The 23,671-nt window shown below is 40.6% G+C and overlaps 1 protein-coding gene across 5 annotated transcripts in view; it reads right to left on the bottom strand.

The window, feature by feature from the left end:
- The window catches only part of LOC111153754 (PR/SET domain 10), a 62,506-nt gene that overhangs the window by 35,767 nt on the left and 3,068 nt on the right, over window positions 1-23,671 (bottom strand). For 4 of the 5 annotated variants that reach the window (XM_022512969.1, XM_022512971.1, XM_022512968.1 and 1 more), the window contains exons 3-6: window positions 22,298-22,357; window positions 9,093-9,318; window positions 6,487-6,728; window positions 4,179-4,382 (exon numbers count right to left, since the gene is read on the bottom strand). In XM_022512969.1, the coding sequence (XP_022368677.1) occupies window positions 4,179-4,382; window positions 6,487-6,728; window positions 9,093-9,318; window positions 22,298-22,357 (732 nt within the window). The remainder of the gene's footprint in view (window positions 1-4,178; window positions 4,383-6,486; window positions 6,729-9,092; window positions 9,319-22,297; window positions 22,358-23,671) is intronic. The other variant, XM_022512970.1, reaches the window with a different exon arrangement.

The raw sequence follows: 23,671 nt of genomic DNA, 5'->3' as shown, positions 1-23,671 counted from the left end.
TCTCCCTCTTCCTGTCTAAGTTTCCTCAAAGCTTATTCCAAGTCCAGGGCCTTCTTATTTTTCCCTAAAGTGATCTATTTCCAACCAATTCTAAATGAGTATCTCCATCCCAGGCTTTCCCTTTCTGTTCCCTCTACATACCTTCTACTGCCTACCTGGTATTTTGTGTGTTTTACAAACACTTCAAGCTTTACATGTCCAGAACTGGATTCTAGATGCTTCCATATTGCACCCCCACCCCTGCCCACCTTCCTCATCTCAGTAAATACCCTGCCTTTCCCCCAGCTGCTCAAACTTGACAACTACAAGTTATCTCAGATTTCTCAGTGTTCTTCTACCGTCCTTCAGCAAGAGGTGCTCAGATGTTCTTCATCTCTGCTTCTCCCACCAAGATCCATGCCAAGACGAGCTCTTGCCTGGTTGGTTTTCTAGGGAGATTCCCCTTTTCCACTCTTGCTCCCTCCAATCCATTCTTCACAGGATCGGAGAGGACTTCTTAAAACATGATCAGATTTCATCATTCTCCTGCTTAAACAGCTTCTCACTCATTAAAAAAAAAAAAAACCTGCAATGCTCAATGATGGGCTCCAAAGGGCTCCACGATCTATCCTAGCTCTTATCCCTCTCCTTCACTACCTTTCAACAAGAGGGCCTGCTTGCAGTTCGTCAAATAGGCGAAGGGCTTTCCCACCCCAACCTTTGTCCTTGCTGTTCCACCATCAGGACTGTTGGATTCTTCCCCTTTGCCTCCTTTAACCCTTCTACAGTGCTGTTCCATAGTCCCCAGCCTCATTACCGTCTCCTCGGCAAGGCCTTCCTTCCCCAGCATTTGTAAACTAGTCCCTTTCCTGCTACCTGCTCTTTTTGTACCATCTGCTTCCTTCAGAGCACTTAACCACTATTTGATATTACATTTGACCCTTGAACAACAGGGGTTTGAACGGCATGGGTCCACTTATACGCAGATTTTTTTTAGCACAGTACCATAAATGCACTTTCTCTTCCTTATGATTGTCTTAATAACATGTTCTTTATTCTGGCTTACTTTACTGTAAGAATACGGTATATAATGCATACAGCATACGAAATATGTGTTAAGCAACTATTATGTTACTGGTAAGGCTTTCAATTAATGGTGGCTATTAACAGTTACATTTTGAAGAGTCAATAGTCACGTGTAGATTTTCAACTGCCCAAGGGGTCAGAGCCCCCAATCTGTTTTATTCAAGCAACTGTATTTGTTCACTTACAACCTTCTGCCCACCTCCCCTCTAGAATACGAGTCCCTGAACACAGACACCAGTCTATCTTTTCCAAGTGTCTGAAACACAGTAGGAGTTCAATATATTAATCACTAAATGAATTAATCATGTATAACTATTATGGAACACTATTTTAACAATGAGGAAATATTTATATGGAGAGTCCATTTTTCAGTGTGGAATAATATTCTATGACAGAGTCTATGTTCTAATTTACTTGACTGTGACCTATAGCTGAATTTTGAGATAGTTTATCAGTTTGCTCTTATAAATTCTACCCTAGTCCATCAATTCCAAAATGTATATTTTTAATATCTTAACACCTCAAAAACCATCTCCATGCCATTCTGCAATCTCTGTGATATGGCTTTCTTTCACTCATTGATTATTGCTCCTGCACATACCTGGCCAAGCTCTTTGCATTGTTCTCATCTCATGCAGTTAGGTGCCCCTCTGGCACTCCATGACTTGTTAACGCTTGACAAGCAGTGCAAAAGAAGATTTTTTTTAAAAAAGCCATCTCCCTCAGAATAAATAAAACAAATGTCAAAGCAATACAAGCTGGTACGATCACCTTGCAAGTCCTCTGTTAATACATCAAACATCAAATTGTCGGGAACCTTCCTACTGACTTTATCGAAAGTCACTGAACTTCCAAAGACATGTGTTTTAATTGAGGAAAAAGACATATATGGGTTCAGTGGGAAAAACACAGGGTCAAAACATGCACAGAAACGCCATCAGTCATCTGGAAAAATATCCCAAAGGCAACAGTGGTTCACTTATTTTAAAAATACTACAGCAACATCAATACCTTGATGGCACAGAAGACAACAGATATACAAAATACAAACATCCGTGACAAAGTAAAAGTGATTTAGTTTAAAAAAAAAAAAGTTAGACTGTACGCAAGGCAGTTTATATGTTAACCAATTTATTTTGCTTGTATGTGCCTTTTTAAATATGCAGAAATGTGATACAGTTTCAAAATTATCTCTAAATAAGTCTAACACAGCTCCTGGAGTAAGTAGAAAATTACTCATTTTGGTGATAAAAATAAGCACTATAACCTAGCTTAAATAGCAGCATATTTTCTCTTAATGACGTATAAAATAATGGTTCATCTTAAAGTTACTGGTGTTTGGATCAGTGAAACACAGCATTACAAAATTAGAATGTATCCAGCTCTATCTTTGTTTATAATTATTTCCTCAGACTAATTTTCAAGGATTAGGTTTATTCAGCCAAGAACATTTTTACTATATACTGCCAGAAATATTCTACAAAATATTGCAGTTCTGTGATAAATGTCCCTATTTTTTAAACCCTCACATTCACTGCACCATATCCATTTATTTTTGTTAACTTAAATTAACAAAAAATAGTAACTCATAGTTGCTTGAAGGGTTTTAAAATTATTAATATTAAAACAATTTTAACCTTTCTTTACTAGTGATTTCTCCTCCAAATAAAGCCTATTCCCAATATTCATGTGTCCATATGGATACCAGAGAGGTTAGAGGTGTCTTTTCTCAGTTTTCATTCTTTCTTTTTAAAGATATTATTATAAATATCAAATACTTACTTATTTGAGGGAGGGAGGGGCAGAGGAAGAGAGAGAATCTCAAGAAGACTCCCCACCGAGTGCGGAGCCCGACATGGGGCTCGATTCCATGACCCCTAGATCACAGCCTGAGCCAAAGTCAGATACCCAACCCAACCATCTCAGATTTTATTCTTTTCTTTTCTTTTTTTTTTTTAAGATTTTAGTTATTTATTTGAGAGAGAGAGAGCAAGCAAGCAAGAGTAAGGGCAGACTCTATGCTGAACGTGGAGCCTGACACGAGACTTGATCTCAGGACCCAGAGATCATGTCCTGAGCTGACATCAAGAGTTGGAGGCTCAACTGACTGAGTCACCCAGGTGCCCCTTAGTTTTTATTTTTAAACCTTTTAATGTGTATTACAAAGATTTATCCCACTCTGTTGCTTCCTTTTCATGTAGGGTTTTGGTTGTTCATTACACTCAACTGTTACATTCTTCTTTAATTGTTTCTGCCTGTCTTTACCTCTACAGTTTTAAGAGGGAAAATAATCTTCCCTCCAGAGTCAAGAAGTATTCACTTCGGTATCAAGAATTTATTGGGACAGATGATGTGAGGTGTGAATCTCCTTTTACAAAGACACAGGTTTCGTGTAGCTTTTGAACAAAGTCTAGGTCTTTGTTCACTCCCAAAGAGGTATCTATCGCCACTTTCACCACATCGCAGCATTGTGCAATTCAGTGTTCATGTACTGATAAAATCATTTCTTGCCTCTTTTTCAACTATATCAGGAATTTTCCATTAGAATCACAACAGGATTTTCATTATGTCATCAAAAGTTAACATTTAGACAAATTTCTACAGAGTTATCCACAAAGAATATATTCCTGAAATCAGAAGTTAGTTCATCGAATTCCTGGGGTAAAATGAAGCATGTAGGTAAAGAAATCTAGCTGGTACCTCTAAATTCCATGTTATAAGATCTCCTGTTTCCAACTAATTCTTCTTCAGAGTATGTAAATAACATTAAGTGACCCCAACTTTAATCCCAAACTCCATCATAAATACCAGTCTGCTCCCCAAACACAACTACTTCTTTACTTCTGGGCTGAATGCCTTCATGTAGGCCTTTGACAGACCCAAAAGTTATGTACTTTTCATTGCTTTTTTATGGTATTATTGTAAATGTACTGTACATGTACTGTACTGTACTGTACAGTATGTACTGTAAATGTACAGGTACTCAACAAGTAAGTGAATTAGAAGGAAAGGACCATTTTTGTAAGAATCTCCCTTCAGAGAAAAAAAAAGAAGAGGAAAAGCATTAAATGGTGACTATTCCTAACAAAGGTACCACTGACCCAGCACTGTACCTTCAGCTCTTGTTTGGGCTCTACGTTCTTTATCGTGGTGTAATACACATGGTGGCCATATTGGTAAGCCACCAGGTTCTGCTCCAGGTGGTTCTGGGCTGGACGTACAAACATCATCCAGTTACACAGAGTCTCATCAGATAATTCAAACCACAGGTCTTCATGCAAATCTCGGTCTTTTCTGTCCCCTTTATCAAGAGAAACCTGCAACCAAAGAGAAAGTAAAAAGCCACACCAAAACAAAAACAAAAACAAAACAAAACAAACCTAACTTTTGATATGATATACATTAATGTAATAATATACGAAACACCACTCCTGAAATTAACCATATATCCTGACTCTTCCTTTTGCATCTAGAAAGATCCGGGAATTGTGTCTTGCCAGGTGTAAAAGGAAAAGGCCACTTTTTGAAGACTCACTTGGAGCAGAATCACTTGGCAAAATGTTAACAATCTGGCAAAGAATCACCTGGCAAAATGTTAACACCAGTTAACAATCTCAGCATATAGATTCAGCTGATCTTCATCATTAATTAATACATCAAAAAATACTATAAATAAGCCAAGAAATGCAAGCAAAATACTCTCTTGTTCCTTACAAGTTGCTTACTTCAGAGATTCAACTGCATTCATTAATAAGGAGTAGCCTAGTGATACATATTTCTCTTTCCAAAGTAATATTCCTTCTTGAAGATCTTGAGTGTTCACTAAGGAAAACCTCCCATGACAGCAAATGACTTCTCAAAAAACACACCCCAAAGACTCTCCCTTCCTGCTGCCCTTTCTTGGTTCTCCAAGAAGTAGATAGCACAAGGGCTGCTAACGCACCAAATGGAAAAAAGACACATCGGTATAAATATATTTTACAATACAGGGAACTATTCTTTAGCAAAAGACTCAATAGGACAGATCTGTTTCAAAAATTAACAAGGGGTTTTCCTGAAAACCTTTTTGGTACTCGGCAGATTACATGAGTCTACGTCAAGTTAATTTGAAGAAGGAAAGAAAAAGTTGTCAAAGTTCCTATTATGGACTGAATTGTGCCCTCACCAAATTCATGTGTTAAAGTCCTAACCCCTCAGTATGTGACCACATTTGGAGGTGAGGCTTTTAAAGCATGAACTAAGTTAAAAGAGGTGATTAAGTCATTAGTGTGGGTCCCAACCCAATCTGACTGGTGTCTGTAAGGGCCTACTTAGCCAGAGCGAGCCATTTTGTTGTTTATGCAGGAAACTTAGATTGAACCTGCCCCTTCCCACCAAGAGAAAAGCGCTTAGAAACAGAATTGGTGAAATATGGCCAAATAGCCCCAATAGCGGAGCACAGATACCAGGACATGTCAGGCTGGGCAAAATAACGGAGCCCAGATACAAGGACATGTCCGGCCAGGTGGAAACGTCCAATCAGTGAAAGCGCACGTATTACCTCCCTACCCACCAAGGACATGTTCGGCCAGGTGGAGACATCCAATCAGGAAAGCACCTCCCTAACCACCCAAAAATTGTGGGCCTTGCCTCTTGGGTGCCAATTCTGACCAGAGCGATAGGCTAGTTCAAATAACTACTATAAGGTGAATTGTAATCCAACTGGCCACCTGTGTGTGGCCAGGCTCAACCACATGGCCTTTGCTCTATAAAAGTTAGTCTGTGAGGCTGGGAGGGGTCTCCTCTTTGCAAGAGACGGCCCTGGCCGGTCAGTTTGATTCTTGATGCTTGGCGCGAAATAAAGCCCTGCTTAACTTTCGCTTTGTATCAGTCTTGTCCTTTTGTCTACAGACCCTTTCAGTGTCCTTACAAGAAAAAGAGATCAGGACACAGGGAGAGACACCAGGGACATCTACACACACAGAGTAAAGGCATGAGGACACAGAGAGGAGACTGTGGACAAGCTGAGGAGAGAAGCCTCAGGGGAAATCAACCCTGCTGACACCTGGATGTTGGCCTTCCAGCCTCCGGCGCTGTGAGAAAATAAATTTCTGTTCTTTAAGCTCTCCCAGTCTATGGTATTTATTACAGCAGCTCTAGCAGACTAACACAGCCCCTAAGAACAACACCTCTCAGAATGACTCACAGAATGCCTTAGGGGACGGAGACTGCAACCTCCAACTTATTGGCGAGAGAGAGAATGTTTCCATTCAAAACAAATTAAACAGAAAAAACAAAAATAAAAAATAGAACAAAGCAGAGAAAGAAAAATACTAGCAAATAATGGTTATAGAATTGAATTAAGAGAACCCATAGGAAAACACATGCTCTCTTAAAAGTTATTAAGAACAAGAGTGAACTATATAATAAAGCATAAATTACCTTCAGATGAATGTAACAGTCTTTCAGCTCAGACTCCCTGACGAGGGGACCCTCCACAGGGCCAAACTGGGTGCGCTTGGGGATGCGCCTTTTGGAGAACACTCCTCCGAGGAACCTGTCAATGTAGAGGACCAGGGGGAGGCTCGCTCTGGCTCTGGTGAGCACAGGCCGGTTAGGGATGGGATGCAAGGGGCCGTGCTTCGGACACACTGAGGAATGTGCATTATTACACTCCTCACACCCTGCAAAAGAAAGAAAATCTTAAAGTCAAATTTCTCAGCGTCACTTGATCTCGGGGACAAAGTTCTAACCTGAAAAATCCCCAAACTCCAAAATTCAATTAACTCCTACAATTATACTACTCATTCAGTTGTAATTATGCTAGGTTTCATTAGACCAATAAAATTCTGTCCTGTGAGGTGCTTGAGTGGCTCAGTCAGTTAAGCGTCTGCCTTCAGCTCAGGCCCTGATTCCAGGGTCCTGAGATCAAGTCCCGCATCAGGGTCCTTGCTCACTGGGGAGCCTGCTTCTCCCTCTCCCTCTGTCTGCTGCTCTCCCTGTCAAACAAATAAATAAAATCTTTATTTAAAGAAAAGGGTGGGGGGCGCCTGGGTAGCTCAGTGGGTTAAGCCTCTGCCTTCAGCTCAGGTCATGATCTCAGGGTCCTGGGATTGAGCCCCACATCGGGCTCTCTGCTCAGCGGGGAGCCTACTTTTGCCTCTGCCTACTTGTGATCTCTCTCTCTGTCAAATAAATAAATAAAATCTTAAAAAAAAAAAAAGGGGGGATGCATGGGTGGCTCAGTTGGTTAAGTGTCTGCCTTCAGCTCAAGTCAAGATCCCAAGGTCCTGGGATTGAGTCCTGCATGAGGCTCCTTGCGCAGCAGGGAGCCTGCTTCTCCCTCTGCCTCTGCCTGCCAGTCTGACTGCTTGTGCTCTCTCTCTCTCTCTCTCTCTCTCCGACAAATAAATAAATAAAATCTTAAAAAAAAAAAAAAATCCTGTCCTGCTCCTCTAAAATCAGGCAGAATTAGCTTGTGCCTGCCAAAAATAATACACAGGCAGTGACTTATTTCTCTGCTGGAGATTAAGTCAAATAGTAGCTCAGTAAATTTACAAATCAATTATAACAGATCTGAAAAGAAAAAAGAAAAAAGAAGAGCTTATTAGGATAAATGCTGCAAAATCTGATAAGACAGAGAGTTGAATTTTAGAGTATGTAAATTATATCTCAGTAAAGCTATTTTTAAAAAACCCTGACAATACCATTTAATCAGTTTCTTCAAAGAAAGTCACTGAAGCTCATTGTTTAGGCATGTCTAACTCAAAGAGAAAAAGCACTGTACAGTTTGAAACTTCAATGCATATCGTGTGAAGGTTATCCTAAAATGAACGAATTTAGCATTCTATCCTTCATTGTCTTGAGTGACATACTTAGCCTAGCCCAGACAGGGCTCATTTTCAGCTCCTTCTCAAAGCAATCACTGAGCACTAAGAATCCACACTTACTCCCTCTTTCCCAGGGGCACCCATCTGTAAATTAACCACCAGAACTAGATGGAAATGGTCACAAAACAGAGAGAAGTGCCTGGACCCCAGAGGCATCATACTCATGACCCTTCACACACTTAATTAGCCAACTGTATTTTACCCAGCTGGGTGATGACCTGGCTTAGGAAACAGGTACTTCCAAATTCTACAACTCTCCAATAATGTAAAGATAAAGTCACTATATGGGTATTTGACTAAGGAGTTGCATTGAAAACTCGTGAATTCAAGGAAAAAATAAAACGAGGAAGTTCCCTATTAGATACAGAGGTGAGCGCTGGCCCCATGCAAAGAGGCTTCACCATCACCACACAGAAGGTCCCTGGAGATCTGGGGAAACTGCGTCAGTAATTCAAATAAATGAGATAAGAACTTTGCCATATAAGCATGAAAATGGATGGAAAGAAGCAATAATTTGGCAGGTGGAAGCAGGAACCCTCCCACCCTCTCCCCCAAGCAGCAGTACAGAGAGGCAGTAAGTGTTGTGGCTAATCAGGGGCACACGGGAGCTAGACCACCTGCGTTTGAACCCTGACTCTCACAACAACTGAGCACTACCAACCCCATCCTAAGACTCTGGAAAGCATTAAACAATGTAGAAAATGTAAAGCACAGGTGCATGGAACATAATAGGCCTGTTTAAAAGGTTACTGTGGAGAGGTGAGGCAGCAGAGCCAACTTGTTAAAGCTGAAACAGCAGAACATTCCAGGGATAATCGAGAACATTCCAGGAATATCTGAGGACCAGACAAATTTACTACACTGGCTCAGGGCTGGTGTCAGAGACAGGCTCCGTGCCTGAGCCACCACTCACCCCTGTTGTGAGTGTGTGGGAAGCAAAGCAGGCAGCTCAGCCTCTCCTGACCCTCGGTTCATTCATCAGCCAAATGAGAACCCTCCGGAAAGCTTCGGTGCCTCCCTCCCAGGCTGTTGTGAGGACCGAGCAAGATGGTGTGTGCAGAACAAGGAGCACCGCGTGTCTGCACACAGGAAGCCCCCAGCCAATGCTGACCGTGTTCCTGTGCTCACACCCCCGCCCCAGGAACAGCTCATACTTACATAAGTCATGCGGGTCGAAGGGCCTTGGGGGGTCTGGTTCCCAATCATCCAGGTCCGTGTCTTCACCATCTTCCTCCTCATCTTCCTCCGTATCTTCATCCTCATCCTCGTCTTCTTCCTCTTTGGCCTCCAGTCTGCCCATAGGGTTCTGCAGAGTTGCCAAAGGGTCTGAACCATCCACACCCTCAATGGAAGGTAACACCTGATTATGCACCGGTAATGAGGCCTGGACAAACAGTAACCATAAAGTTAGCACACGTTTGCTTTCAGTTAATTGGGTGTGCACACACACACATGCACGCACACACACACACATGCACACACGCCCCAAGGTTGGAAGATAGTCTTCATATCAGCTCCCTTCAAGACCTTGAAGAAGACATTATTTCCATCTCTAGACTGTAACGGATCTGCCTTCATTTTTGCCCCACCTCTGGGAAAGCTGATAGGAAAGCCTGGGTGCTCCCTTCTTTGGTGTGTGCCCTGTCTCCCCAGAGGCTTCTAAAACCTTTCCACACCCTCTCGGTGCATGTGTGGTATTGTGTCTCAACATCTGAACCTAATTTTAAGTCGGGGGGGGGGTCCCTCCTGCCTTTTCAGGGTAACCACGACACTGTGTACGTAATGATCTGATCTATCTTTAACCACTTCACTTTTAAAACTAAACATATGGTACAACACCCAGCTGGTAAAATTTAGTGGTTAACAGCCTCCTTTTACACACTTCAGAGAAGCTGAAGTTTTTAAGTAAGTGAAAGAGATGTTTATTTGTTTCAGGCTAAAATTAGTCTTTTAGGAATAAGAGAAGGTGTGGGGCATGTATTGGGTTACTACTACCTTACCAAATATACTAGCAAAAAAATAAATGGCACCTTAAAAAGTTCCCTGCCCGAATAAGTGTCTTGGGGTTCCATGGGACCCCAGATTCATTTATTTAATCTTATTTCTCCTGCCCAATTAGCACCATAAATCATACTCAAGCCATGTCCCTTTCCTGTTCAATGAATAAAGCAAGTTTTTTTAATGCCTACTCCATTTTTCTTTATCTTCCCCTATGTTGTTGTCCTCTCCTAGAATGTTCTTCCCTTTCCAATCTTCCAAACCCGGTGGTGGTCCAGTTTCTCCACGAACCATCCCTGACCACTCCAGGTCTCCCCAACGCTCCTCTGCTCTGACCCCTGCAGCATCTGGAGTCCGGAATCCCAATCCACAACATCATTCAGCCTCTGCTCCAACATTTCATCACCTCACCGCACAGCCTGAATCATTTGGGATGGTTCAGGGACAGTTCTGCGGGGCCAAGGTCTCCCCGTGTGCATCAATGGGCAGGACCTGCACCTGCCCCCTCTAGGGAGACAGAATCCGTGAAGACATGAAGGTCTTCAAATAGTTCAAGACCAAAACCCCTAATTCACTCAATCATGTTCACGTGGCCCAATTTCCAGATCCCTCATCATCCTGTTGTCTTCATTCATTCCTTAATGGATTCCACATTTCTTGATGAATATGGCTTCAGATTACATTAGCATTTATGACAACCATTGTTCTACTGCTGACCCAGTTTGAACTGGCAAATCACTAAAATCCCTGAGTCCTTTTTCCTCTCACACTGTGCTATTAAGCCATCTTACTCCTCCTCATGACTTAAATAGCTGATTTTTTACTTAAATGTGTGCATGTGTGGCAGGGGGGAGTTTTGCATTTATCACCAGTGTATTTCATTTCATCACTTTTTCTGTTCTTCCAATCTGCCAAGATCTTTTAGCATCTTGATTCTGACATATCACGTATTAGCTGGCCCTCATAGCTTTGTATCCATTGCCAATCACCATCTAGATTTCAATTAGTATGGATTTTCCTGTGAGCCCTTCTTGCCTCTCCAATGGCACCTCAGGGAAGTAGACCATGGGCTTTGGAGACACAAACTTGGATCAAAATCCTGGCCCCACCACTTGCGTAGGGGCGGGGGGGAAACCTCAGTTTCTGAAGCTCTGAACCTCAGTTTCTTTATCTGCAAAATGGATACAGCAATGCATACAGTATCAGCTACTCTGAAGAATAAGTGATACAGTACGTACGTGAGGCCAGTAGTAGAGTGTCTGGCATTTAGGAAGTGTGTAATGTTAGTAAGAATCGATTATTATTATCATAAGTCCTTGAAGGACCAAGATATCACATATGTCCTCCACAACCTTACAAGATGGCTGAGCATGTCGCAGGGATTCGATGGAGATTCATTCTAGAAATACATTTGGCCCTTTAGGAAATGACATCAATCCTTTCAGGCGTGTAAGGAACTCTACTACATTCACAGAAAATTCTTTTTCAGTTGTGCTTCTGAGAGCTTCTTAAACTCCATGAAGAAAAAGCATTGTGTGTGTTCACAGAATCCCACCTACCCAGCAGCTGAAGACCCCTGCCAGGCATCGGAAACACTCGGGCTCGGGGAGCGGCTAGAACCAGTTACCTCCAAACAGCGTGCACGTGTTTAAAACACACATCCATTTCACCCAGGAGCCAGACTTCTATGTGACACTCCGTCTCTGGCTCGGGGCCTTTTAGAGGCTTTATATACGAGGACACAGTTCTGGGAGATGCTTCAACATCAATAAAAACAGAAAGAGCAGGAGACTTCTGGCAATGAAACCGCAGGTGCCGTCGCACCCCCCGCCCCTGAACTCCCACCTGATCCTGCCGTCAAGCTATCCTGCTGTCTCAGAGCACCATTCCATTCTCACCCCTCAATTCTAAGCCACTTAAATTTCAGGCCAGCTTTGGTGATGAATGTCACCACACCGTAAACAAACTAAAGCATATATATCCACCTGGACTCCACACACATTTGTTATCGCTCTGCAGAGCCAACCAGAAAGAAGGAATTCAGGAATCCAGAGTCATCCCAGGGAAGCTGTGATGTATTTTTTTTTCCCCAACAGATGCTGCTAGAAACACTGCAGTTAGGGTTACCGCTGGCTTCTCGCCACTGCTGAGAAAGCTGACATGAAAACACTACCAACAACCTCCCCCCGACACACCCTGGCTGGAACTCTCCTAAAAGGCTGTCGCAAAGACAAGGCTTGAACACTTCAGCATTATGTTCAAGAACTGATGCCGAAACACAGGTTGCATGTAGACCAGAATCACGTGAGCTGCGGTTAGAAAGGGACAAAGGGGCTCATGATAATCACGACTAAGTCGCCACTGTGTATTTCTAGGTAGCTTGGACCTTATTAACACACAGTAGGCATGCCTCGTGCATTTGTTTAATGAATAATTCCAATTCAACGGACATTTCTGGAGAGCAAGGCCTGTATTTAAATTTCTTTGAGGCCAGGCAAGATTACCACACCGCTCCTAAGTGACAGAGATGAATTCAAATTCTGACTCTGCCCTGCCTTTTCCTCTACATCACAACTGCCCCTGTGGAGTTAAGTCTGTTATGGTGGAGGAGGGCACAGGGAGGAGTAAACTTCACACACGCCTTGAATACCAGAGCAACAAGGTGACCACACCTGCCCCTGAGGCACCAGCCCTGCGGGAAGGAGGTGAGCTGTGTGTGCCAATTTCACTTAGAGGAAGGGAAGAAGCAACAAGAACCTTAATCCTGTGCACTTTGTCATGCACAATAAAACATGGTAAAAGGGAGAACGAATTTGTTAAACTTACAGCATACTTTCTCCTTCCCACTTAATATCACTCTCTGTAATTATTTCTGAAATTACATAATGCATTTCAGGATACAATTTATCTGAGAAGTGGAATATGAAACTACACTGGACAGCAGCAAACACAACAGAATGCTTCTGGATTCCTACTGAGACCAATTACCAGTGTAGCATATTTCCTTCTCAGTGTGTGGGGAGTCACACATGTTCACTTTCACAAACAAAGGGGAGACTGTGCTTCTAGGTCTAGAGACTGCCAGTACCTTTTTTTTTTTTTTAAGATTTTATTTATTTATTTGACAGAGAGAGATCACAAGTGACAGAGAGGCAGGCAGAGAGAGAGAGAGAGAGAGAGAGGGAGGGAAGCAGGCTCCCTGCTGAGCAGAGAGCCCGATGCGGGACTCGATCCCAGGACCCTGAGGATCATGACCTGAGCCGAAGGCAGCGGCTTAACCCACTGAGCCACCCAGGCGCCCTGCCAGTACCTTTCTTAAGGACAAGGGAATGCATATATGAAAAAGGCTTCAAGTGAATTTTGCTACCACTGTAAACAACTGAAGATAGGAAACTTTTAGCTAAAGGGGGGGAAGGGAGGGGCAAGGAGAGAGTGGCCGGGGGTGGGGGGGTGGTACCCATCAATTGTGTTGAACTCTCATGCTAACTTTCTATCCAGAATTTTTCCAGGTCACAGAATAAACTGACAATCTCGGAGGTATTTATTGCAGCCAGAAATAAAAACCATGCTGGTTGAAAGGAAACAGCAGTACGGCAAGGTATGAAGCCAATAGTTACACTGCCTTGTAATGCCAGGGTTCACAGAGCTGAGTACAAAATGTGAAACGAGCAGATTGTTTCTGGAGATTAAAGAAGATGAAGGGCTCTTTGAGGTGCCAGTGGCAGCAAAAGTTCTAATTAAAACCATGCCTTAATATTAAAACAACAAAATGCCTATCAGATTGGCAAAGTTTTAAAAGAATGCAAATACTTAGTATGGCAAGGGTGAGTGGAAGCAGGTATTCTCATGTATTGTTGGTGGGAATGCAAATTTTTCCAGCATCTGAAAAGCCATTTAGAAAGTCTTATCAAAATAACTTTCCCATTTACAATAACAAATTTCAAACATGTGTCAACCCCAGAGACCAGCACCGATAAATTTCACGCATCGCTCAGCTTCGACAAGTATCAACTCTTGGCTAACCTTATGTCAACTATTCTCCCACCCACTTCCCCCCTCACTAGATTGTTTTGAAACAAACCTCTGAACTATATTTTCATCCGTAAATGGCTTAGTAGACATCTTGAAAGGAAAAGAACTTACATATTTTATGTATTACCATATCTAAAAAAACAGTCATTCCTTAATATCATCAAATATCTAGTAGATATTAGAATTTCCCCCAACTGTCTCATACTGCTGTTTTTAACAGTTAGTTTGTTGAAATCAGGACCTAAACAAGGTTCACATACTGCATCTGATATGTCTGTGAAGTCTCCTTGAATCTGTAAATTCCCATTCCCCTTCTTTTCCTTCACAATTTACATGTGGAAGAAATAAGCCATTTGTCCTACAGACCTTCCCACAGTCAGACTTTGCTGATTGCATCCTCGTGGGTCTCTTAGTTGTTCCATTCTGTCTACTGGGCTTCCTGCAAGCTGGAGGTGGAATCTGGAGACTCAATCGGACTCAGGTTCAGTTTTTTGGGAGGAATACTTCATATGTGGTAAAAATGCAAGAGGAGGTCCACAACACCAGGAGGCCTATAATGAATGGCTCTCTCCTTAGTGATATTAACAACGTCCCAAAGGTTGGGCTGATCCATCTATTATAAAGTGCCTCATCAGCTTTTTCCTGATGGTTTTAGGCTGTGGTTGATGATCATGGCCTAGATCCCCATTTCATTAGGAAATGAAAAATGGCGATTTTCCAAGCCAGTCATCTCCTCTTTATTTATTAGTTGGAATGCTTCTATAAAGAAATTTCCCTCATCAAGTAATTGTTTACCTGAGTAACACTCAGAGAGAAAGGCTGGATTCCTTCCCATCATTTACCAGTTTTTTTAATAATGTGGTGGTACCTCAGCATCCTCAAAGATTGACGGAGTTATTTCTCTTAATATTAGTATAAATTTATGAATTTTAAATATATTTAATGAATTTTTATATATTGTAGGTATTTTTCTGTTTTTACAGGTCAAATGCCTCATTTTGACCCTTTCAAGCCGGATCATGAGTTCTTTCCATAGGACCCCAGAAATTTCCACCAACTTCCTTGCATTCTGATAAGACATGACCTTTCAGGCACATCTTGCACACTTCCTGCCCCAGAATTAGAATCTGCCGTTTCCCTAAGCAGCCCTGATCTCTTTTACTGGAAAACTGTGTTAGAGACCATACTGGCTCACTGCTACTGGATTGATGACTCTGGCTAAACATTTTTAGAGGCCCAAACTAGAAAATATATGTTTTAAGAGAAAATATATTATCAGTTCATGCTAATATTCTAATTCAGTTTTAAGATTCTAGATTTTTATTTAACTTGTTTGATTTTTACACTTGTTTTTGTACATGTGTGGGGGGGGTTAAGATTTTATTTATTTGACAGAGAGAGAGAGAGAGACAGCTGGAGAGGGAACACAAGCCCGGGGAAGTGGGAGAGGGAGAAGCAGGCTTCCTGCTGAGCGGGGAGCCAGATGCGGGGCTAGATCCCAGAACCCCAGGATCATAACCAGAGCAGAAGGCAGACACTTAACGACTGAGCCACCCAGGCGCCCTGATTTTTACATTTGTATCTTTTTTCACTTTCATAAAAAATCTTGGTTCTTAATAATTTTAAATATGAATACCTCTAGTCTCCATCATTTCTTCTTGGGGATTTATTCTAAAGAAATAAGCTGATACGACATCTATGGCAATATTCTATATAGTAGCAGGAAAAAAAAAAAAAAGAAAGTAACATACATGTAAAACAATAAACAGAATATAAACAATAGTAAGCTCTTAGAATACTAGACAGTCAATGATGATAATATAGCTTTTCAGGATGCCATTAAAAGAAAAAAATCAATCAGATGAAAGCTACCTTTGTTTTGTTTGTTTTTGTTTTAAATGAGATATAATTGACATATTATATTATATAATGATTTGATATTTGGAAGCTACTCTAAGAGAAAAAAATCAAAAAAAGAAAAGAAAAGAAATCTAATACTCTGGCTGAAAATGCAATGGCCTACTGAATAAATATGCAAAACCCTAAACAAAGTATTAGCACATCAAATCCAAATTCAGACACATATGAAAAGGATCAAGCAGCTCTTATTCCAGTGCATGGCTGGCTTAATTTATAAATATCAATGACTATAATTCACCATATTAACAGAAAAGGTGAAAAAAGCTCAACAGATTCAGAAAAAACATTTGACAAAAATCAATATGCATGAATAATAATCAATATCATTAATAATCAACAGTCATTAAAAAGTAGACATGGGGGGCACCTGGGTGGCTCAGTGGTTTAAAGCCTCTGCCTTCGGCTCAGGTCATGATCCCAGGGTCCTGGGATCGAGCCCCACATCCGGCTCTCTGCTAGGCAGGGAGCCTGCTTCCCTTCCTCTCTCTCTGTCTCCCTCTCTGCCTACTTGTGATCTCTCTCTCTGTGTCAAATAAATAAATAAAATCTTTAAAAAAAAAAAAAAGTAGACATGGGGCACCTGGGTGGCTCAGTGGGTTAAAGCTTCTGCCTTTGGCTCAAGTCATGATCCCAGGGTCCTGGGATGGAGCGCTGCACTGGATCTCTGCTCAGCAGGGAGCCTGCTTCACCCTCTCTCTGCCTGCCTCTCTGCCTACTTATGATCTCTGTCTGTCAAATAAACAAATAAAGTCTTTAAAAAAAAAAAGTAGAAATAAAGAGAACTTTCTTCAGCTGATTAAGGATATTCTTTTTATAAAAATCCTATATTGCACATCATTCTTAATAGTGAAAATCCTTGGGGCGCCTAAGTGGCTCAATGGGTTAAGCCTCTGCCTTCGGCTCAGGTCATGATCTCAGGGTCCTGGGATTGAGTCCCGCATCACATGGGGCTCTCTGCTCAGCGGGGAGCCTGCTTCCTCCTCTCTCTCTGCCTGCCTCTCTGCCTACTTGTGATCTCTGTCTGTCAAATAAATAAATAAAATCTTTAAAAAAAAGTGAAAATCCTCTGAGAGCAGGAAGGAAAAAAAAGAAACCTACTAGCACCACTTCTGTCCAACAATGTATTAGAGATCCCAGCCATGAGACAAAAGAGGGAACAAAAAAGATATAAAATTAAAAGATATAAAGTTTAGGAAGGATTGAAAACAAAGAATATTGTCAGTATTCACAGACAACATGACTAATTATCAAGAAAACCCAGGGGTGCCTGGGTGGCTCAGTGGGTTAAACGTCTGCCTTTGGCTCAGGTCATGATCCCAGGGTCCACAGGGAGCCTGCTTCCTCCTCTCTCTCTGCCTGTCTCTCTGCCTACTTGTGATATCTGTCTGTCAAATAAATAAATAAAATCTTAAAAAAAAAAAAAAAAGAAATAAAGAGAACTTTCTTCAGCTGATTAAGAGTATTCTTTTTATAAAAATCCTATATTGCACATCTTTCTTAATAGTGAAAATCCTCAAAAAAAAAAAAAAAAGTGAAAGTCCTCTAAGAGCAGGAAGGAAGAAAAAAGGAACCTACTAGCACCACTTCTGTCCAACAACGTATTAGAGATCCCAGCCATGAAACAAAAGAGGGAACAAAAAAGACGTAAAATTAAAAGATATAAGGTTTGGGAAGGATTGAAAACAAAGAAAATTGTCAGTATTCACAGACAACATGACTAATTATCAAGAAAATCCAAAATAAAAGTTAGAAGATGAAAATTTTTAAAAAGTATACCATTTATAATACCATCAAAACACACCAAATATCTAGGAATAAATCTATTGAAAGATGTTGTAAGACTCTATCTGAAGACAATTTTTTAACTTTTATTTTAAATTTATGGATATATCATGTTCACAGAATGGAGGTCTCAAAATTATAAACAATTCTTCACAAACTGACTCATATATACAATGAAATTCCCACGGAAATCCTGTAGGACATTTGTGGAAACTTCCAGGTTGATTCTAACATATTTATGGAAAGCAATGGGCCAAGAAACTCTCAAAGAACAAAGTGGAGAAAGGATCACAGTCTTGAATGTATATTGTGGTACATTCATAAAACTGAATACTAGATTTCAGTAACACAAGGAAACAAAACCCCACAGCTACACCCAACAACGGGAAGGGGTCTCCCCTAGCCAGCATCATGTTGAACAAGAGAAGCCACGAAGAAAGAAAATGGTACATATTTCCATTTATAGACAGTTCAAAACCATGGAAAATTAATCTATGATGTTAGCAAGCAGGAGAGCAGTTCTCTTTGAGGAGAAAGGAAGAAGAGATTGGGGAGAAGCATGAGGTTGGCTTTCAGGAACTGGGAATGATGTATTCTTTACTGCATGCTCACTTGGGGATACATCATTGCACTATATGCTTACAATCTTTTGCACTTTCCTGTATGTATAAGTTAATTAAAAAGTGAAAAACACGGTAAGAAATACGGTGAACATAAAGGAAACTACATAAATAACATGAAAAAGAATAGCTATAAAAATGACTGTTGGGGGGACGCCTGGGTGCCTCAGTTAGTTAAGTGCCTGCTTTCGGTTCAGGTTATGATCCCACCGTTCCGGGATCAAGTTCTGCATCTGGCTCCTTGCTCAGCCGGAAACCTGCTTCTCCCTCTGTCTGCCTCTCCCCCTGCTTGTTCTCTCTTTCTCTCTCTCTCTGACAAATAAATTAATAAAATATTTAAATAAAGAAAGAAAAATAAAATCTTTTAAAAAATGATTATAGGGGTACCTGTGTGGCTCTGTCTGTTAAGCATCTGCCCTAGGCCCAGGTCATAATCCCAGCGTCCTGGGATGGAGCCCCTCATCAGGCTTGGGCCTCAGAGGGGAGTCTCCTTGAGATGCTCTCTCTCCCTCTCCCTTTGCCCCTCACCCTGCTCATGCATTTGCCAGCACTCGCTCTCTCTCTCTATCTTTCTCTCATTCTCTCTCTAAAACAAATGAATCTTTAAAAAAAAGACATGATTATCGAGAACAGGTTAGGTATGGAATGCCAAGAGTCAATATACTTGGAACTGATGTTCCTGAAAAGTGAACATACCAAATGAAACTGAAAAGATTTTCAAAGGTCTGATAGATGAAAACTTTGCTGAAATAAAGTCTTAACCTATACGTTTGAAGGACACATACTGTCCTAGGAAATTCTGATTCATATGCAGGCAAAGTCATTAGACTTAGAAGAAAAACTTCAACGATAAAGAAAGTACCAAGCAGGCGCTAAGGTAGAAAAGGAATGAGGAAAATAAATTAGACTCAAGATTTCTACAAATTAAATGACAGCAGAGAATGGAGCAAAACTCTAAACAACTGTGGTTACTGAACAGGTCATGAATTTATTAGTCACAATAACAATGCAGCTAACAACAGAACAGCGAAGAGGACGGTGGGAGGAACTGTCGGGTGCTGATGCCCTTGTCATTGCAGCAGAAGCCAAGGACAACACAGGACCCATCTCAAGTGCAGTTTAGAGGATATGATGACTCCGACCTCCTTCACTTTCACCTCAATTTCTCTTTCTTCTACTCAAGTAAATTTCAAAGTATTTAGATTAATAACAGCATTTGGAGCACAATGCCATTTCCCCATGCTTATCTTTAGTTCTATGTCTGGAATAATAGTTACCAGCTATTAACTTAATGAGGATATTTCTGGGCAGAATTTGTTTGTTTGGGATCTATTTTATGTACTTTTTTTTCTGTATTCCTTCAACTTTTTATGAAAAAAAAATTATTACTCCAAAAATGAGTTAATGAACTAATCATCTATGAAAGACAGACAAAGGGATTTCCTTTTATTTTTTCTTGCCAAATTATCAAAACTAATTAAACCCATCCATCACTTGGTGATAGAATCAGTAAGTATTCACAGAAATGTACATGATTTGCTTTTTCAAGCATATACCTAATGATTACAAAATTATTAAAATAAAATAACATTCCTATAGACTGTCTCTCCCCAAAATTTACATTTTGAAAGCTAATCCCCAAAGCTGAAACTAATATAACACCATATGTTAACTATACAGAGAATTAAAATAAAATTAAAATTAAAATAAAGAAATCCTCGGGGCACTTGGGTGACTCAGTTGGTTAAGGGTTTGCTTTGGCTCAGGTCATGATCCCAGGACAGGGGGATCCAGCCTCGAGTCAGGCTCCCTGCTCAGTGGACAGTCTGCATCTCCTTCTCCTCCCAGTTCCTTCTCTCTCTTTCTCTCTCTCCCAAATAAATAAATGAAGTCTTTAAGGAAAGAAAAGAAAGAAAAAAGAAAAGAAAGCAAGCTAATCCTCAGTGTGACAGTATTACGTGGGGCCTCTGAGAGGCGATTAGGTATTGAAGATGGAGCCCTCATGAACAGGATTAGCATCCTTACAAAAACCCAGACTCCAAGGCTGCCTCAGTCTGGAGAGCATGTGACTCTTGATCTTGGAGTTGTAAGTTGAAGCCCCATGTAGGGTGTGGAGCCTACTTAAAACTAGAAAAAAAAAATAATCCTTAAAAAAGGAAAAAAAGAAGCCCACAGAGCTCACTCACCCCTTCAGTCCTATGAGGCCTGAGCAAGAAGCCTGCTGACTGTGATCCAGGAAGTAAGCCCTCACCAGAATCTGTCAGCCCCTTGATCTTGGACGCCCCCCACCCCTCCAGAACTGGGAGAAATAAATTTCTATTGTTCATAAGCCATCCAGTATATTGTATTCTATTACAGCAGCCTAAACAGATTAAGACAAATGCTCATTCAAGTTCACAGACGCCACAAGATTGCAGATTACTATCAATCAGGAATAAATTCAACCATAACTTATATGGCAAAGACTCCTCAGAATTCTCTCTAGATTTCATAAATAATATTAACAGAACTACTGTCCGCTTTTCACATTTTAAAATGGAAGTATCTGAATCATCTACCAAAAAAGATTTAAAGGCACAAAGTGCTTGCTAATGGGAATTTTCTTGATAATCACTCATGATGCTCAGTGGCACAGCTAAATAGCAGTCCTACTGGCCAGGAGGGAAATCAAACCTATTTGGATCCATATTCCCTTTATACTAAGACCAGGGGCATCTAGCTTCTATGTCTTATCACTTTCACAACCCAGATGAAAACAAGGAAGAAATCCCTCCAAGTCAAATAGGATATATTAGAAATATGGATAAAAGGAAAGAAGCGTTTTTTTTTTAATTTTATTTTTTATAAATATATAATATATTTTTATCCCCAGGGGTACAGGGAAAGAAGCGTTTTAAAAGAAAACCAAAAAGGAGGCGCCTGGGTGGCTCAGTCGGGTAAGCCTCCAACTCTTGATTTCGGCTCAGGTCATGATCTCAGGGTCATATAAGATCAAGTCCCATGTCAGGCTCCACGCGGAGTCCACTGGAGATTCTCTCTCTCTTCCTCTGCCCGCCTCCCCCCACCTCCATAGATCGCTCGCACTCTCCCTAAATCAATAAATAAAATCTTCTTAAAAATTTTTAAAATAAAATAAAACTAAGAAAAATCTCAATTTTTTAAGAAGCTAAAATGAGGGGGTGCCTGGGTGGCTCAGTCGTTAATCGTCTGCCTTTGGCTCAGGTCATGATCCCAGGGTCCTGAGATCGAGCCCCACATCGGGCTTCCTGCTCAGTGGGAAGCCTGCTTCTCCCTCTCCCACTCGCCCCGCATGTGTTCCCTCTCTTGCTGTGTCTCTCTCTGTCAAATAAATAAATAAAATCTTTAAAAAAAAAAAAAGAAGCTAAAATGAGGAAGATTGCTATCAAATTTGTATGTCATTTAAGCAGAAATTTTTTCCTCAATATTTAAAATAGACAAACTACCCAAATGTTTCCAAATTTCCAAAAAGAGACACTTATAACTTCAGGATTATTCTTTAGAATTTGAACCAATATCCTATTAATCTACTTGTTTTTTAAATTTCCATGACAAATCATTTTTTTTATTACCAGACTATTTCAGTATGTACTGACTGTAATGCGTTAGTGTTGTTTTGCTTTGTTTTCATTAAAGGAAGTAAAGACCATTCTTTTTTTTTTTTTTAAGATTTTATTTATTTATTTGTCAGAGAGAGAGAGAGGGAGAGAGAGCAAGCACAGGCAGACAGAATGGCAGGCAGAGGGAGAAGCAGGCTCCCTGCTGAGCAAGAAGCCCAATGTGGGACTCGATCCCAGAACACTGGGATCATGACCTGAGCCGAAGGCAGCTGCTTAACCAACTGAGCCACCCAGGCATCCCAAAGACCATTCTTAATACATAAGAAGTAGACAACCAGAGGACGCAGAGTGCAGAGGGTCAGGGTGGGTTGGAGGGGGGCGGTGCATTCCAGGGAATGGAAAACAATAAAAAGGCAAAAAAGCGACTCATTACCTGCTGAGCTGTAGCATCCTGTTGGACATAAGCTACCTGCCCTGGGTCTGTAAACAGAGTCTAGACAAAAGAAACAACAACAGGAAAAAACCTATCAATAAATCTTTAGACAGTTTGCCTACACAGGAAAAATTATCCCACTGCTAAGCACCAATTCTTGGCAGACTTAATTTCCATATAGCTAGAAATAATCCCTCATTAATAAAGAAGATAAATACAGTAATCTTACTTTTAGCTAAAACCTTTCATTCAGATGGTTCCAAAGAGATTATATAAGTTAACCATCTCAACTGGCTAACATACTTGACAATTTTACCCTTAAGCAAAATCTCTCGAGGTTGAATGTCACAGCTAATTAAAAAAGGTATGTCACAAAAATGTAAGACATGGCATGAACAAGGGCGCATACATTCACACATCACACTGTGTACCACAGGAGTAGACTTGGGATTAAGTGAAAATGGATGGAGACATACAGACACACAGAAGACTAACATATACACAAGGATAGCTTTCAAATATATATAAATGCGTGCTCATTACCAAAAAAAGTAGAAGGGAAATAAACTGAATTTAATGTTCCATAGATTCATTCCTGCATAAAGTCAGTAAAATCATAATTTTTAAAAGGTCTTATTGAAACACATAATTTGGGTCATGATACAGCAGAATTAACTAGAGAAGGAAAATCTTCGAAATCATTTTAGTCAAGATACCAGAGAAAATCACCAATCCAAAAAAATATTCTGCCTAAGCCTTTAGCAAACCCAGAGGAATAAGAACTATGGTTCAGTTCTGATTCCAGAGGTACATCTAGGAATTTCAGCCAGTTGTATGATTTCTTAGACTTGCTATTTAAAAATTATTAAAAGTCAAAAGAGCATGTGACTCTTGATCTTGGGGTTGCGAGTTTGAGCCCCACATCGGGCACAAATTACTAAAATAAAATAAATTTTAAAATTATCAAAAATCAGACATTCAGTAACACAATAATAAGTTGCCTACAGGACATTCTTTACATAAACTATCCGAACTTGTTTTAATATAGTCAGGGGATTAAAACTAAGTAGAGACATCCTAAAAGTACCATCTGACTACTTGGTGACTTTCATTTATATAGATTTAGAAGTTTTCAGTTAAGTGGGCCTCATTTCTTCTTGGGAGTGATTTGAGCCCCTTGATTAAATACTGCATGAGGGCAAATTTTTATTACCAAGTTTCCACTACAAAAGTATGGAACTTGTTTGCTTTTTTTTTTTTTTTAAGTATATTTAAAAGTGCTCTCTACATTCTAAAGTGCTAACGTGCAAACTAACACTTACATATTTATTTGTGTCATGCATTTGGAAACTAACATGCCAAGTCACTGAGAAA

The sequence above is a fragment of the Enhydra lutris genome, unplaced genomic scaffold (assembly GCF_002288905.1).
Source record: "Enhydra lutris kenyoni isolate GAN:26980312 unplaced genomic scaffold, ASM228890v2 scaffoldscaffold34, whole genome shotgun sequence".
Taxonomy (NCBI): Eukaryota; Metazoa; Chordata; class Mammalia; order Carnivora; family Mustelidae; genus Enhydra; species Enhydra lutris.
Note: the sequence above shows the minus strand (reverse complement) of the source record. Positions and strands in the feature narration are given on the sequence as shown.